Source organism: Pagrus major, chromosome 12, assembly GCF_040436345.1.
Source record: "Pagrus major chromosome 12, Pma_NU_1.0".
Taxonomy (NCBI): Eukaryota; Metazoa; Chordata; class Actinopteri; order Spariformes; family Sparidae; genus Pagrus; species Pagrus major.
In genome coordinates, this window is record NC_133226.1 from 402,485 (window position 1) to 418,847 (window position 16,363).

The window sequence follows — 16,363 nt, forward strand, 5'->3', positions numbered from 1 at the left end:
TGTGTATGTGTGTATAAAAATCCTCACCTGCAGTGTCTTGTCAAACCAGCGGTTGCCACTGTTCCACTGGCTGCCTCCTCCATGCAGCATCTGGATGGCAGCACAGCTGCGGTACGTCTCCTCAGACACTCGGGGCATCGCTCCGTCCAAACACAGGGTGAAGATGCTCCTCTGGATTGCCGACACCGACTCTTTGTTGGTCTTATCTGCACAAATTAAGTACACAAACATGTTTTTTTTAGCTAATGGAGATATCTAGACAGTAGACAATACTCTAATTTGCAAAATAAAGATACCTAATGATTTATCAATGTGTTTTTATAATTAAAAAATTTTGTTTTTTTAAAAACACTCCAAATTTTTTTTTGAATCCTATAAATGCAGTTTCATCGGATTACCCTCCCTGGTGCACTGGACATTTGGGAGACTGAAACGTCCAAAATCAAAAAGAAATTAAAGAAATAAATATATGGCTCATTAATAAATAAGTCATTGAATATGGCAAAAATATACAAAACAATTTAGGCATTCAATAATTTATCAAGGGTGACATGAATTGATGTCTGTTGTAATTTGCATCTGTAGTTATTTCCCTTAATTAATTCACCTATTTGTCTTCCAATTTTATTTTTCATTTTATTTATGTATTTATTTAGTCACGATTTATTTATGTATTCTTTTCCCTTCACATTTTTCCCCCATTTAGTATTTCCACAAACTTTTTATTTCTGTCATTCATTATACAAGCACACTGCTTTTCAGCTGTTTGAGAAGACTCCATCGCTCTTCAGTTCAGTGTCAGTGGTCTCTGAGCTCACCCTTGATGAGGCTGACATAAGACTTGCCCCAGGAGTCGCGATGCTGGGTGGTGAGGATGCCGACAGGCTCCATGTTGGTCTGTGAGGAGCTGCAGATCCTCTCCAGCTGAACGCAGAGCTGATCAGCCGTCAGTGGAGTTCCATCACTGTTGTACACGTCCAACACAAAGAACTGATTCCAAGAGGAAGAAAGACAAGAAAGCCTCAGAAAGTCAGGCTTCTCACTTTTCATGGACAACTGTCTGTGTGCCGGATGTAATTACTGCAACTAGCAATTATTAGCTGCAGCTAAAGAAGAATAAGGTCAGAGAAAAACAAAGTAACAGTTGGTTATACATAAGTCCACACCTGTATTATTTAGACTCAACTAAAGAGGGCATGTTAGAGACACAAACACCTAATGGATGGTGATGATACAACTTTGACCTGATGCAGCAACTGTTTTTCATCAAGCCTTTTATCGCATAAACTGTTTTCCTCTCTGCTCTGGCAGCAGAAACCTTAAACTGTTATTTGGGTTAATCACGTATTCATAATCACTTGTTCTTTATGAGACATCAATCTAGATCACTGAATGTGTTGAAAATGTCATACTCTAGAAAACCCGGAGTTTGCTGCTGATAGCAGTCGGCACTAATGTCAGGCTCAGTGAAACCTGGTAGCCAAGACAGAGCCAGACTACGCTGAACTGAGGTCCTTGATCCCAGAGGAGCTCGGACACAGCTCCTCACCTCAAAGTTGTGTACAACAGTAATGTGTTTGGGCGGCCTGGAGCTCTTGGCGTGGTTCACCACCGAGTCCTTCTTCAGACCTGGGATACGGCAGGACAACAGCACTTCATAGTACTGATTCATACACAGGGGCTTCCCTCCCAGGTATTCAACTGGTAGTGTCTCACTGCAAAACATATGAGCACTTACTTAGCCACAATATCATTTACAATATATTCCACTTCACTCAGTGTCTCTGAGACTACCAGCTTCATTAAATCCACCTCTATTTACATAGTGACACTAGTTTAATCAGATCTCCCGACAGCTCTGGGATCAGCTGATCATCTTACTGTTGTAATAAGACACTGAGTCACACTGAAAACTCATCTGGTTAGTCACTTGATCGCATACAGTTTTCTGTGACCTTATTACTTTGTAACAAGCTGATTGCTCCAAATGATATGATCAATGAAACATATATGAAATATTACAGAGTCGGCCCTTTAATTCATGTAGATTAGTCAGATTCCAAACCAACAAAGCAAAAATCATCTGGTTCACTGACGGTTTATAATGTAAATAATGCTCATGTTAATAATTCAATAACCTGCATCACACTGATAAGTGAGCTCATCATTGAAACAGCTGCTGCAACACACAGTAAGCTAGTTAAACTTTCATAAATGTTAGCTTTGTGGCTAACACTGAGCCAAAGATGCTCTTTTTAATCTGATATCAAATGTCAGGTCTTATGTCCATCTCACAAATGTGGATGTTGTTGTCGATTTTAAGAATTGTATAGTAGCAAGAGACAAAACAGGTAATGGTATCTCGTCAATAAGGAGAATATTTTCAGCTCAGTACTCACTTGTCAATCATTGTCTTAAAGTCCAGCACACCTGCTATCAGTTTGGCAGCAAATCTAAACAGAGAGAACATGATTCACATTTATATGTGGAAAACGTAATCTTCCAAGAGATCACGTCGGCCATTTTGGCTCTCTCTCTCTCTTTGTCTCTCTGACACACACACACACACACACACACACACACACACACACACACACACACACACACACTTGTTTATTGTTTGAGTTGTCTTAGTGTTTTAGTTTCATAGTTTAGCTGCTGTAGTTTGATGATAGATGTTTGTTGATTGAAGTATTATTGATTATTGATCAATTTGCTAACATTAATAAACTATTATATTGTACAGAGCAGTTTTCTGTGATTATTCGTGCATATGCTTTGTGGTAACTGCTGATTGTGATGGTCAGTGCTTGGATTAATTTCCTTCCCCGTTTCGTTAATTCTAAATATTTTACATATTTGTATACTCTTCTTTTGAGACTGTTTTCCGTCTGGTTATTGGTCCCAGGGTGGTGCCCCATATTATTGATTTAATTAATAATTATAATTATTAATTTTAATAATTACTATTTGTAATTATTAATTGCTAATAACCACACCTGCCCTACCTTTGTTCCACAACACATTTAAATGTTCAATTGTACAATTTTTTCCTTCTGTTGGTTAAATAAAGGAAAATCAGTTAGTGTCTAAACTTTTTACTGGGTTTAAAAAAAAAGAACTGATCACAGCACAGTGGAGCTGCATGACATGGACAAAATAGTGTGCAGTTGTAATATGTAGCAACAAGTACTGAGACATACTGCATTAAACTAGACTTGCTATTTTTTTTGCTATAGGAAACAATAATGTGCTAATTATCATTGGGCCAAATCATTCACGTGCAACCCTGTCCCAAAATGTTGGGACGCTGTGTGAAACATAAATGTAATAGAATGTGATCATTTGCTAATCTTTTTTTTTACATTTACACAATTGAAAAGAGTAGAGAGACAAGTTGGGACAGGAGCACCAAAAGACTGAGAAAGTTGTGGAATGCTCCAGAAACACCTGTTCGGAACATTCCACAAGTGAACAGGTTCATTGGGAACAGGTGATAGGATCATCAGTGGGTTGTATAAGCATCAACGTCCAGTGAAAGGTGTGCAACCACATCTGATCAGATCAACACACGACCTGACACACTGTGTTTAAATGCTTTCATTTATCAACATTTGTTCTGTTGTTATTTATTATGTCAGGAACCCTGCACATTGCACATTTGCGCAGGCACATTTATTATATATTGCACACGTCATGTACACACAAGGACAGTTACTGTATATAGTATGTTTATCTTTATTCTAATAGTTTTTATTATATTTTTATTCAAATTGTTATTTTATTCTTTCCAATATCTCCTTATTATTGTCTCTATTTTTTGAGACTTACTCTTGTGCTGCTACTTATTTCCCTCTGTACTGCTGTGTTACCTGTGAATTTCTCCCAAGGGGAATCAATAAAGGAATATCTTATCATATCTTATCTTAACTCACAGGAATTATGTCCACTGAGACCCACAAATATAAAGCTGAATACAAATCAGACTGAGGCAGACGTGACACAATTCAAAAGTGACTGGAAGTCTGAAAATCATCCTAAAGTTATCAGAATTTCTTCCAAACACATGATCTGTGCGTGTGTGCGTGTGTGTGTTTGACATTACCTTATTTGTCCCTGCTTATCCCGGAAGTTCATGCGGGGCAAGACCAACCCCGGACTTGAATGAACGACCACAGGCATACGGTACTCCAAGTATGCAACCTGCACCCACCACTCTGACAACTACAGAGACACAGCGACACACAGTTAATAACAGATGAACAGAACAACAGTTGGGAAAAATTCTGATACTGTGAGGGTCGTCATGGGCTGGACTCCATCACCCAGTCCAGCTGTTGAGCTCACCCAGTTCTCAGAGTTGCATGCTCTCTTCTCCAGGCTCCTCTGAAGTCTCTCTCCTACCCCATCCGCTTTCTTGAACTCGTCCACCCGCTCTTTGGTGTGCTTCAGCTCCTCCACCTCTATGATGGGTTCCAGGGCACTGATGTAGCGCTCACAGGTCTGCTGCAGAGGGGGGACAGGCAGACTGGGCAGTCCCTTCTGATGGGTCAGATATCTGCCAGAGACCCGGGTCGCTGATACAGGCTTCACCAAGTGACAGGGTTTCATTAAGCCACAGGGTTTCGCCATCCCCACCTTCACCTGAGAGACAACACAGTGACATGTAATACATGTGTGTAGTGGACGGTGTTATTAAACTAACCCTGAAACACTAACTGGCTTACTGGGGGAGTCTGCTTTTTAACAGCATTATTTTTCAAAGCCAGTAATTTTGTTGCTGTTGTCATTACTTAATTCCCTGTCATTAAAGTGACTCCTGTAAGCCAACAATGGGCACAAAACAACTCTTCAGTAGTCTGTTCAGTGATGTTGTGGCTGTCACCAGCAGCATGGTAGCTAGCCCGCAGGGCTCCAGACTGCGACCAAATGGTCGCATTTTGCGCCTAAAATTAGACACAGTGCGAGTAAATTTTTCACTCGCGTATGCGCGACCAGTAAATTTGCTGTTTTTTTTTTTTTTTGGTTATTAAATATTTTTGTTGCTGACAAACTTGTTCTACGCTTCAGCCCACTATAGTTAGCGGTAATGCCTGAATGAGTGGTTTGCCAACCGACATTAACTCCAGAAGAAGAAGAAAGGAGACGAAAACAGAAGAAGAAGAAGGCTGGCCAATGGCTGTGTCCAAATTCAGGGGCTGCAGCCTTCAAGGCCGCGGCCTTAGCGGTCCACGAAGGCCGCGGCCTTCGGAGAGACCTTGAAGGCCACATCCACCGTTGTTAAATGGGACGGTCTAGCCTTCGGAGTATTTCCTGGTTGCGTCACCAGGTGTTCATGCATTAAAGTCTGTTTTGGTTCAAATCTATCAAACGTGTACATTTATTTGTGTGTGTACAATGTGTCAAATCTGAATTGAATTATCAACATTACAAAATAAACATGAACCCATTGGTGAATAACAACTATGTTTACCATAGCATTACCAGCTTCACGTATTTTAACTGAAAGTTAAACTTTGGAGGTTTTATAGTCTCTTGAAGTTTAACATATCTGGCGTTGGATGTTCAAATGAGTAAAAACCGAGTATAAACCCATTACTTAAATTTAAATGTCATGTCTGCGCCACTTGATGTCGCCATTTTCTCTTGCTTCCTCTTCTGTTTCGGGACTGAGCAGCGGTGCGCAAAGGATCTTGGGATATGTGAGGCCGCGAAGGATAGTAGCGGTGCGTCCTCCTAAACGAGGGTGGGGAAGGCTGCATTTGTGGGCTGCATGTGGCGCAGCCTTCGAATTTGGACAGCCTTCGCGCAGCGTTGTGACGTAATTGGCCTTCAAATGCGCCCTTCCTGGGCTGCAGCCCCTGAATTTGGACACGGCCAGTGTGTGCGAGAGCGGCGGCGGTGGCTCTTAGTTGGGACTACAAACACTACGTTTTGTCCAAAATCCTAATTTTCTGTGTAATTGTTATATTTAATGCTAGATTATATGAATCTCATGCTGTGCAATGAAGGTTTAATCTGTTAACAAACATATTTTGTGTGGTTGATAATAACAATAATAATAATAATGAAGGTTATTTGTATAATAGTATATATAATATAATATAATCAGTGCTTTACAAGGCAGACAAAAAGAACAAAGGATAGAATACAATGCCAGATACACACATATTCCCACATATATACTGTATATAATTACAAATATAAATACATCAATAAATAAAGATTATAAGAAACCTTTGCTGCTCGTCCTCCCCATGTGCAGCATGTATATGCAGCTGTGAGGACGTTTGGACTGTTAATTCAGTAGTTCAGTTTCTTAAATTCAGGGATTGTATGATTTATAAATGACAGCGCCTTTACATAAATCTACTTTGTAGGCAATTCCTGTTCAATAAATATGACTTCTAAGGGCTCACATCTGCCCAGTCGTTCGGATTCTCACCTCAATCACAACAGTGGCATCTTAAACAAATAAAAAGTTATGATTGACACATTTAGACCACAGTGAAAAGTAGTTATCATTTTAGAAAAATCCACTTTGTATGACCTCAAAACCGTGAACCTAAAAAGTATGATCAATTCATTGGTACAAAGTTTGTATTTCTATTTGTTACATGTGTGAGATTATTATGTGGATTCCAGTTCATCTTCATGGAGAAGTAGGGGGATCTCTTCTGCTTCAATTTCATCAGCGATCAAGAACGCATACGCAATTTCTTCAGCCATAGCTATCCGAACGTGTTCTGCAAACTACAGGTAGCCTACAGGTGGATCTAACAGGATGTAAATGCTTCTGTGACTTCCTGTATATTCTTTGACGGCGGCTGGAAACTGTCCAAAGCTGAAGCGGACTATCAGTTCGTACTTTCTTCCTAAACCTAATGTTATAGAGAAGACACATCCCGAGAATGGGTCCGACTCAGATTGTGAGGAAACGGTCGTGGCAAAAAAAGGCAGGAAATTCAGCTTTCGCGATGAGTGGCTGCGCGAGTTCACCTGGCTGAGGTATTTCAGGGAGACGAATTCAATGAACTGCAAATTCTGCTGTCGATACCCACAACATGCGGGGAACACGAAATTTGCTGATAAGACTGGCACTACACAATTAAAACACGACAATTAAAACACTACTGTTGTTGTCAGTAGAGCATAAATATTCACTTTGTGTTTTTAAGCTGTATAACTGGTGTATGTTATTAAAACTATTGCACAAGTTTATAAGATTGTAGTTTATGCATTTATTGTCAAAGTATTTATCAGTAATACAGTGAAAATGATAGGAAAACTTTGCAAGTCGATTTATAGTGTGCGCCCCTAAATTTTCTGCTTGCGCCCCTAAAATTTTAAGTTAGGGGCCACTGTGCTCCTAGTAAAAAAAGTTAGTCTGGAGCCCTGAGTCCATACGACTACTTTCTATTCAATCCACTTTATAAACATCACATTGGTGACACTTGTCGTGGCTTCTTCCTCCAAACGGGTTCATGGCATGTTCAGAACTCACACGCTCTCAACAGGCATTGTGTTTATTATATTATTACATCGTTTTAGAAGTTCAATGCAATAATATTTTTGTTCATTACAAATGATTACAAAAACAGTTCAAGTGAAAAGTTGAATCTTTGAAAAATGTACATCAATTTCAGAATATGTGCTATTTGCTTTAATGACAGCATGCACTGGAGCTGGCATGGACTTCGAATGTTGGTGTAAAATGTGCTGACTCATGTTATCCCAGCAGCAGCTTCCTCCACTGACTCCCACATGACTCCATCACTGGAGTTACATTCGCCAGTGGTGTCTGCTGCCACAGCTAGTTTAGGCTAACAGCTACAGTGATCCTGTCTACAACCAACTGAGGGGTAGTTGGTAGCAGTTCTCAGAGTGACCTCCATCATAGCGACATGTCTCGGCGGTAGGGGGCAGTCTGACTCACTTTCACCTGACAACAGCAGGAAGCGTGTCAACAGACGTGCTGAGAAGTAAATGATACTGCTAAAAACTTAGTTTCCCCCGCTTAGTTAAGTTCTCCTTTCCTAAAGAATCTGTCGATCAGGTGTAAAAATTAAGGTGAATTGTTCAGAGTCTCCTGCAGCAGGTTGCAGCTATCAAATGAGCCCGGAACGCTCCACGGTGTCTACAGGCTAGCTTCTGTCATTTAAAGTCTGTCCGGACAGATACAACAGGTGGCTTTGTCTTCAAAATCAGCGTGATGATGAGGAAAGTTAGCTGAACGCTGTTTTGTTGTGTATCTGTCTATAGTGATGTGTGCACCGGGGCGCCACAGCTCCTCTGGTAGAACCACCTTTGACCCACTGAGGTGAGCTAGCTTACTGTTAGCAGCCGCTCAGGTTACTTTAGTCCATTACCAGCTAAGTCAGCTAACTTTGCTAACATCTTGCATTCCTTCAACGCTGTTAGCTAACTAGTGTTTACTGATGAGTCATTATATCAAAAGGCTGTGTGAGATACTTCTCATGTCTATTACTGTCAGGAGGTTAAGTTTAACTTGGCTTTTGGCCAGTGTAATGTGGGTCAGCTGAAGGTGCGGTACTTACCATAGTTCTGCTGCAAATGGCCCACATTCTGCTTTCAAAGAACCGCCCACAGACTGTGGTCCGTCAGTGCTCTAGGTCCAGAATGGCTTGGAAAGTTTTCAGCGAGTATTTTATCGGCGTTTTGTCAACACCGACGCCGCTGCGCTGGAGACAGGCTGGAAGAGCCCTGACGTCACAGCTGCACAGCGGGGCAGAGTGGCTCAGCTGCGGCTGCCATAAACAAGTGGTGGGTGTGACTGAGTGCAAGTACACTGCATAGATGAATACACTGCGGTCACACCATCAACACCATAGACATAGATCCATGACATATATGTATAGACGCCGCATTGAGCGGGGTGGCCAGCCGTGGTTCGCGTTCGCTTGGTCAAATCAGCCGCACGCTGTTTTCTAGTGCGCGAATATACGGACATTTACGGTAATCGTAAAGACACCGCTCTAAAGAGCTGCTGGTAGTGACAGTGGGGCGGACTGAAGTCACACAGTCAGACCCGTGAAAATTACGATACTTTTTCAGTAATTATTCCTGGTAATATACTGAAGGTATCACGGAGGTTTGCGTACGGATTTCAAAGTAAAGGACGAAAGTCAAAACGTAAGGATATTTCACCCAACTTTTACGTGGAATAAAAAGCTTATTTTCCATCAGCATACTGCTGAACTTAGTACTCCCCAGACTACCTTCATGCATAATATCAAGTACTTTTACTGTGTACTTTTTGAGTAATCCTCTGTCAAAGTCCTTAACAGAGGACGAGAATAAGGACAATTTGCCCAACTTTGACAGGGAATAAAAAGGTTATTTTACATAAGTAGTCTATGATTCTTATACTGCTGAACTTAGTACTTCCTAGACTACTTGCATGCATGATATCAAGTACTTTTACTGTGTACTTTTTGAGTAATCCTCTGTCAAAGTCCTTAACAGAGGACGAGAATAAGGACAATTTGCCCAACTTTGACAGGGAATAAAAAGGTTATTTTACATAAGTAGTCTATGATCCTTATACTGCTGAACTTAGTACTCCCCAGACTACTTGCATGCATAATATCAAGTACTTTTACTGTGTACTTTTTGAGTAATCCTCTGTCAAAGTCCTTAACACAGGACGAGAATAAGGACAATTTGCCCAACTTTGACAGGGAATAAAAAGGTTATTTTACATAAGTAGTCTATGATTCTTATACTGCTGAACTTAGTACTCCCCAGACTACTTGCATGCATAATATCAAGTACTTTTACTGTGTACTTTTTGAGTAATCCTCTGTCAAAGTCCTTAACACAGGACGAGAATAAGGACAATTTGCCCAACTTTGACAGGGAATAAAAAAGGTTATTTTACATAAGTAGTCTATGATCCTTATACTGCTGAACTTAGTACTCCCCAGACTACTTGCATGCATAATATCAAGTACTTTTACTGTGTACTTTTTGAGTAATCCTCTGTCAAAGTCCTTAACACAGGACGAGAATAAGGACAATTTGCCCAACTTTGACAGGGAATAAAAAGGTTATTTTCCATAAGTAGTCTATGATTCATAAACTGCTGAACTTAGTACTTCCTAGACTACTTGCATGCATGATATCAAGTACTTTTACTGTGTACTTTTTGAGTAATCCTCTGTCAAAGTCCTTAACAGAGGACGAGAATAAGAATAAGAATCATAGACTACTTATGGAAAATAACCTTTTTATTCCACATCAAAGTTGGGTGAAATGTGCTCATCATGTCCTCTGTTAAGGACTTTGACAGAGGATTACTCAAAAAGTACACAGTAAAAGTACTTGATATCATGCATGCAAGTAGTCTAGGAAGTACTAAGTTCAGCAGTATAAGGATCATAGACTACTTATGTAAAATAACCTTTTTATTCCCTGTCAAAGTTGGGCAAATTGTCCTTATTCTCGTCCTGTGTTAAGGACTTTGACAGAGGATTACTCAAAAAGTACACAGTAAAAGTACTTGATATTATGCATGCAAGTAATCTGGGGAGTACTAAGTTCAGCAGTATAAGAATCATAGACTACTTATGTAAAATAACCTTTTTATTCCCTGTCAAAGTTGGGCAAATTGTCCTTATTCTCGTCCTGTGTTAAGGACTTTGACAGAGGATTACTCAAAAAGTACACAGTAAAAGTACTTGATATTATGCATGCAAGTAGTCTGGGGAGTACTAAGTTCAGCAGTATAAGAATCATAGACTACTTATGGAAAATAACCTTTTTATTCCCTGTCAAAGTTGGGCAAATTGTCCTTATTCTCGTCCTGTGTTAAGGACTTTGACAGAGGATTACTCAAAAAGTACACAGTAAAAGTACTTGATATTATGCATGCAAGTAGTCTGGGGAGTACTAAGTTCAGCAGTATAAGAATCATAGACTACTTATGGAAAATAACCTTTTTATTCCACATCAAAGTTGGGTGAAATGTGCTCATCATGTCCTCTGTTAAGGACTTTGACAGAGGATTACTCAAAAAGTACACAGTAAAAGTACTTGATATTATGCATGAAGGTAGTCTGGGGAGTACTAAGTTCAGCAGTATAAGAATCATAGACTACTTATGGAAAATAACCTTTTTATTCCACATCAAAGTTGGGTGAAATGTGCTCATCATGTCCTCTGTTAAGGACTTTGACAGAGGATTACTCAAAAAGTACACAGTAAAAGTACTTGATATTATGCATGCAAGTAGTCTGGGGAGTACTTAGTTCAGCAGTATAAGAATCATAGACTACTTATGTAAAATAACCTTTTTATTCCCTTTGACAGAAGATTACTCAAAAAGTACACAGTAAAAGTACTTGATATTATGCATGCAGTCTAGGAAGGACTACGTTCAGCAGTATGCTGATGGAAAATAAGCTTTTTATTCCACGTAAAAGTTCGGTGAAATATCCTTACGTTTTGACTTTCGTCCTTTACTTTGAAATCCGTACGCAAACCTCCGTGATACCTTCAGTATATTACCAGGAATAATTACTGAAAAAGTATCGTAATTTTCACGGGTCTGACTGTGTGACTTCAGTCCGCCCCACTGTCACTACCAGCAGCTCTTTAGAGCGGTGTCTTTACGATTACCGTAAATGTCCGTATATTCGCGCACTAGAAAACAGCGTGCGGCTGATTTGACCAAGCGAACGCGAACCACGGCTGGCTTGACCGCAGTGGTTGACTCGTTGCTGCGATACGTCGACGCCGCCGCCATATTGGAGGCGGCAGCTCAGCCCCGTGAACTAATACAAGTCAATGGAGTGAACTTTATAAAGCGCCCTTCTACAAAGTGCTATAGACCCCTTTCCGTGTTTGTAAACAAGTATGACGTAGCCAGGCTGCGCGCGCATCGTTGAGGCAGAATGGCGGAGTTCATGTCAGTTTATACCAGCCGATTGACAGAAAAAGATCGTGAAAATTATTTAAATAAACTAACTTTGGCGGATAGCAAGAAACTTCCTGATCCGTATGGAATTACAGAGTGGGAAGAAGATGTCACAAAGTGGCCCGATGTCCAATGGCCGGATATTCATCTATATTTAGTTGAGAAACCTAGTGTTTACACTAAGGAGAAGCTACGAGCCTACAAGTCGTTGGATGCGTACAATTATGTGATGTGTGGCCATGTACAAAGCATACAACACCATGATATCGATCCGGAGTTCTGTGTTTTAAGATCCAAAGTCTTGCCGAGCCAAAGACAAGGACACAAAACAGAAATGTACAATGCTTGGGTCATCATCAACAGAAAAGAAAATTACATCCTCACAGCCAATTGTACCTGCATGGCAGGGTGAGTAACGTAGCTTTCTGCTACTATGTTATGTCCTATGTCTGCTATCGTCCTATTGCTTGTTGTTCATGGCAATTTTCCCAGGTCAGGAGTGTTGAAATGTAAAGTGTCATCTATTCTATCATTTTTACATTTCAGACTAGCCTCATGTTGCAGCCATGCAGCAGCAATTTTATTTAAAGTTGAGCTGTGTGTCAGGATAGGGAGAACAGAAAGGCCAGCAGTTACAGAGGAAGCATGTTCATGGATACCTCCGAGCAGGAAACAAGTAGAACCAGCACCTCTTAGGGACATCAGCTTCCACAATCCAAAGAGGCTAGACAGGCTTCCAAAAGCTTCCAAATGTGCAATGAGGGACAGTGTCAGACCCAAAGGCAATTAATAGTTCCTTTTGTTGCAGTGCATTTGATTAATCTGAAAAATGTTTTACTGCATCTTCAATAATATAAATACACACTACAACACAACACACAGAGATGAAAAGTGTAAAGATATAGTTAGTTTAAGGTACAAAGACATTACTTTACAATACAGAGATAAAAAGTATGAAGATGAAGTTAGTATAAGTTAAACAATGATTAATTTCTGTATACCAGTAGACTATTTGAATGATCATAAATATTCAGAATCCACATAATAACGTCTTTCTTTTTGTCCTGTCATCAGCACTGACTGATGATGACATCCGTGAGCTGAAAGTTATTGCCCCAAATGCTGTGGTGCTCACAAGCTTTGAGGACAGTGACACAGACACTGCATCTGAGGATACCGATGATGAGGAACAACAGGGAATGCCGGAGCCCTTGACTTCTTTATTCAGCAGTGCAAACACGGAACTATCCCCACAAGAAATACTGGTGAAAAGTGAGGAAGTGTTTCTTGGACTAAAAACCAAACTAAAAGCCCATGGATGTCAAAAGCTGGAGTCAGTTACCCGGCAACAATCGAAATCTACCTGCTGGCATGCGCATAGGGCTGGTCGGATCACCAGTACGAAATTTTACCACATTACCACTACTGACAAAATAAGCACAAATTACTTACAGAACATTATGCAATACAACCAAACACAATTAAACATTCCATCTGTTTTATGGGGTCAACAAATGGAAGAAACGGCAAGAAAAGCATACACTGACTACATGGAACAGACCCATGAGGACTTCAAGGTTAGCCCCAGTGGTTTAGTGGTGCGGCCCTCTGAGCCACACCTGGGATCCTCCCCAGATGGGATAATAACATGTGCATGCTGCAGCAGAGGGGTGTTGGAGGTCAAGTGCCCCTACAAATACAGAGATGCTCTACAGGGGTGTGAGAAAGACGCTCAGTTTTGTCTCGACAAGACAGACAAGCTGAAACCCTCACACCAATATTATTATCAAGTCCAGCTTCACATTCACGTGTGTGATGTCAGCTATTGTGACTTTGTAGTGTGGACAAAAAATGAGTTTGTTCTGCAGCGTATTTTAAGAGATGAAGACCTCCTGCAGCAGTCTTTGCCAAAAGCAGAGCAGGTCTTTGTCACATGTGTGTTGCCAGAGCTACTGACAAGAAGACATGATCCAGCCATGGAGACTGGGAGAGCCTGCAAGTCCTGTAGGAGGCCTGATTTTGGTAAAACTGTCAACTGTGGTAAATGCAACAGCCACTTCCATTACAGCTGTGCACAGATCAGGCGTAAGCCAGCAAAGTGGTTGTGCCAGGAATGTCTTGGGGGGACGTGCTCCAGTGGTTCACTGGGTTAGACAACAATTTGTTTTTTTTTTTGTTCTTATCACATTGCAGTTAACTTTGGCCATTCTTTAGGACTACATTTAATTCAGTCTCCCAGTTCTCAATTGTTTACTGACAATTAATTAATACATTAATAGTTGATAGTTTCTTCAAGTTTCAATTGCATATTGAAAATGTTCATCAACTCTTTCAGACGCTGAATTATGATAGTCAACTGAATATATTTTACACACTGGATATTTTCAATTATTTTATTGTTGTTTCATATTTATCTTATTTTTGTTAATTCACTGTGTCCCCTGTTTCTTAATGAGTTTAATTAAGCATTGCCTTTGAATGAGCCATGTTTACCTTTGTGTTGGCTGAATGAACTTGACAAAGTTGTTAAATAAAAAATAATTTAAAATTAGATGAGCTTTATTGTTTATCCTGCAGCTCACATTATCACAATTGATTCACAGAAACCTATTCCCACTAATACAATAAAATATATTAAAAGGCATATCATGTGAAATACTGTTTTTTAAAACATAGTTCATTACTTTTATTTGAAGTTTCGTGGGGATTCATACTCGAGTTTGATATACAACACATATTTAAAGTGAATATCTGTATACTTGTGCATCATGTTTACAGCTGTGGAAGTTGGATATTTGTAGCTTTAAAAAGAGAAAATAATCAACACATTTACACAATCAGTGAGAAAAAACAACTCCAGTAGTATATTAGCAAAAGTTTATTAGTCAAGTAAATCATTAATGGCTGATATTCAATTCATAGTCACAGCTCTAAATCACTGATGAAAAAAAAAAAGAAACATCAAGACTTGTTATTATTTCTACAACTTACTAAGGGAATAGTGGCTTCTGATTGGCTTGCTTAATTCTTAGATTTTTTTGGAACAATACTCTTGCAAAGGTTTGTGAGACTACCACACACAATAACAATATCATCTAGAAGGTCAGCCTGTGACAGTGGAATTCTTGTTTGCAAAATTCTGAAGTTCTTCCATCTCCCTATAACACGTTCAACATGTATTCTGACACGAGACAGTTGTCTTGATGTGTCGACCTCCTGTGCAGAAAGTTGCCTTTTGCCTTTAGTGAAAGCTGGAATGCGAAGGGTGGCACCATGAGCTGCAAGTTCTTCTGCAATAAGAAATCCCCTGTCTGCCAAAATTTCATCATTAAATTCCAAAAGATCATAAAACCCTGATTCCTTCGTTAATCTCTTGTCAGAAACCCGCCCACCCCAACCCTTAGACAGAAATGAAATAGCTCCAGCTGGAGTGATGCCAATCAAATATTTTAAGGTGTTATTGTGTTTGTAGTTTGACCACGACTGGGATCTGGAGGTCATATGACTGGGTCTATTAATGAAGATCTCGGTACAATCAATTATACAGCGGCACCTCTTAAATTTTCGCTTGAACGTTTTTGGCATATTTCTTAGTGTGGCTTCCTTACTGGGCCATTTAATAAGTGGTTTGAGTATTATGGCCATAGCTGGTATCCAGCTCCGACAAATTTTAGACAAGGTAGCTGTTGAGATCTTAAACCTGTAAGCCAAATCAGTGTTAGTTAGACCCAACCTTAATTTCATTAACACTATCAAAAGATGATCCTGAAGAGAAAGCTTCTGACTGATTATTTTTACACTTCCTGTAAGTTTGGTGCACAACCAGTCAAAGAGCACAGATGTAATACCAGTGATAAACAACAGTTGTGCCATGTTACACTTAATATTTGAGTATGAAAATGTAGACTTCTTCAGCTCCTCTTGAAGTCGGTCATTTTCATCTTGCAGCTGGTGATACTTTTTCTGCAGGTTGATGTGGTCACTTTCCAGCATTGTGTACCTCAGCTTCAGGTCATCGTATTCTGTCCTTGTGACTGAAATGTCCTCTTCAGCTTTAGCATTAAAGAGAACGGTTAGAACATTGTTCACAACCTCATAATGACTAGGTGAATGTGACAGGCGCCAAAATGCTGCTATCTCATGCACCCCTGAGAGTGTATTTAGTCTTGCATACATGAGGAGTGTTGAGAATTGAAGAGGAGGTGGAGAGGTGTATAGAAAACATATAAGGAGGAGCAGTTGTGAATAGAAGAGGAGAAAAGGACAGGGACAAGGATATTTTATTTGTCACATATATAGACCTAAGTATAATTCCAATTGTTTGTTAGTCTACACTGTGCATAAATATGGGTAGTAATTAAAAGCATGGATGTTGAGATCAGCATACGGGGAGAGAACTTAAGATGGTCAAACCATTATACAATG

At 39.9% G+C, this 16,363-nt stretch overlaps 1 protein-coding gene and 1 long non-coding RNA gene across 2 annotated transcripts in view; one reads left to right on the forward strand and one right to left on the reverse strand.

Annotated features, from left to right (window-relative positions):
* Positions 1-8,724, reverse strand: part of crata (carnitine O-acetyltransferase a) — a 28,949-nt gene extending 20,225 nt beyond the window's left edge. Inside the window, exons 1-7 of the mRNA XM_073477603.1 lie at positions 8,559-8,724; positions 4,348-4,644; positions 4,106-4,224; positions 2,400-2,453; positions 1,550-1,715; positions 819-990; positions 28-206 (exon numbers count right to left, since the gene is read on the reverse strand). Of these exons, the coding sequence (XP_073333704.1) occupies positions 28-206; positions 819-990; positions 1,550-1,715; positions 2,400-2,453; positions 4,106-4,224; positions 4,348-4,644; positions 8,559-8,585 (1,014 nt within the window). The 5' untranslated portion in view covers positions 8,586-8,724. The remainder of the gene's footprint in view (positions 1-27; positions 207-818; positions 991-1,549; positions 1,716-2,399; positions 2,454-4,105; positions 4,225-4,347; positions 4,645-8,558) is intronic.
* Positions 8,725-11,852: 3,128 nt separating this feature from the next.
* LOC141005991 (uncharacterized) lies at positions 11,853-14,489 on the forward strand. Its single transcript, XR_012179901.1, has 2 exons — positions 11,853-12,346; positions 13,013-14,489. It is a non-coding gene; the product is annotated as an uncharacterized lncRNA (long non-coding RNA).
* Positions 14,490-16,363: the final 1,874 nt, after the last annotated feature.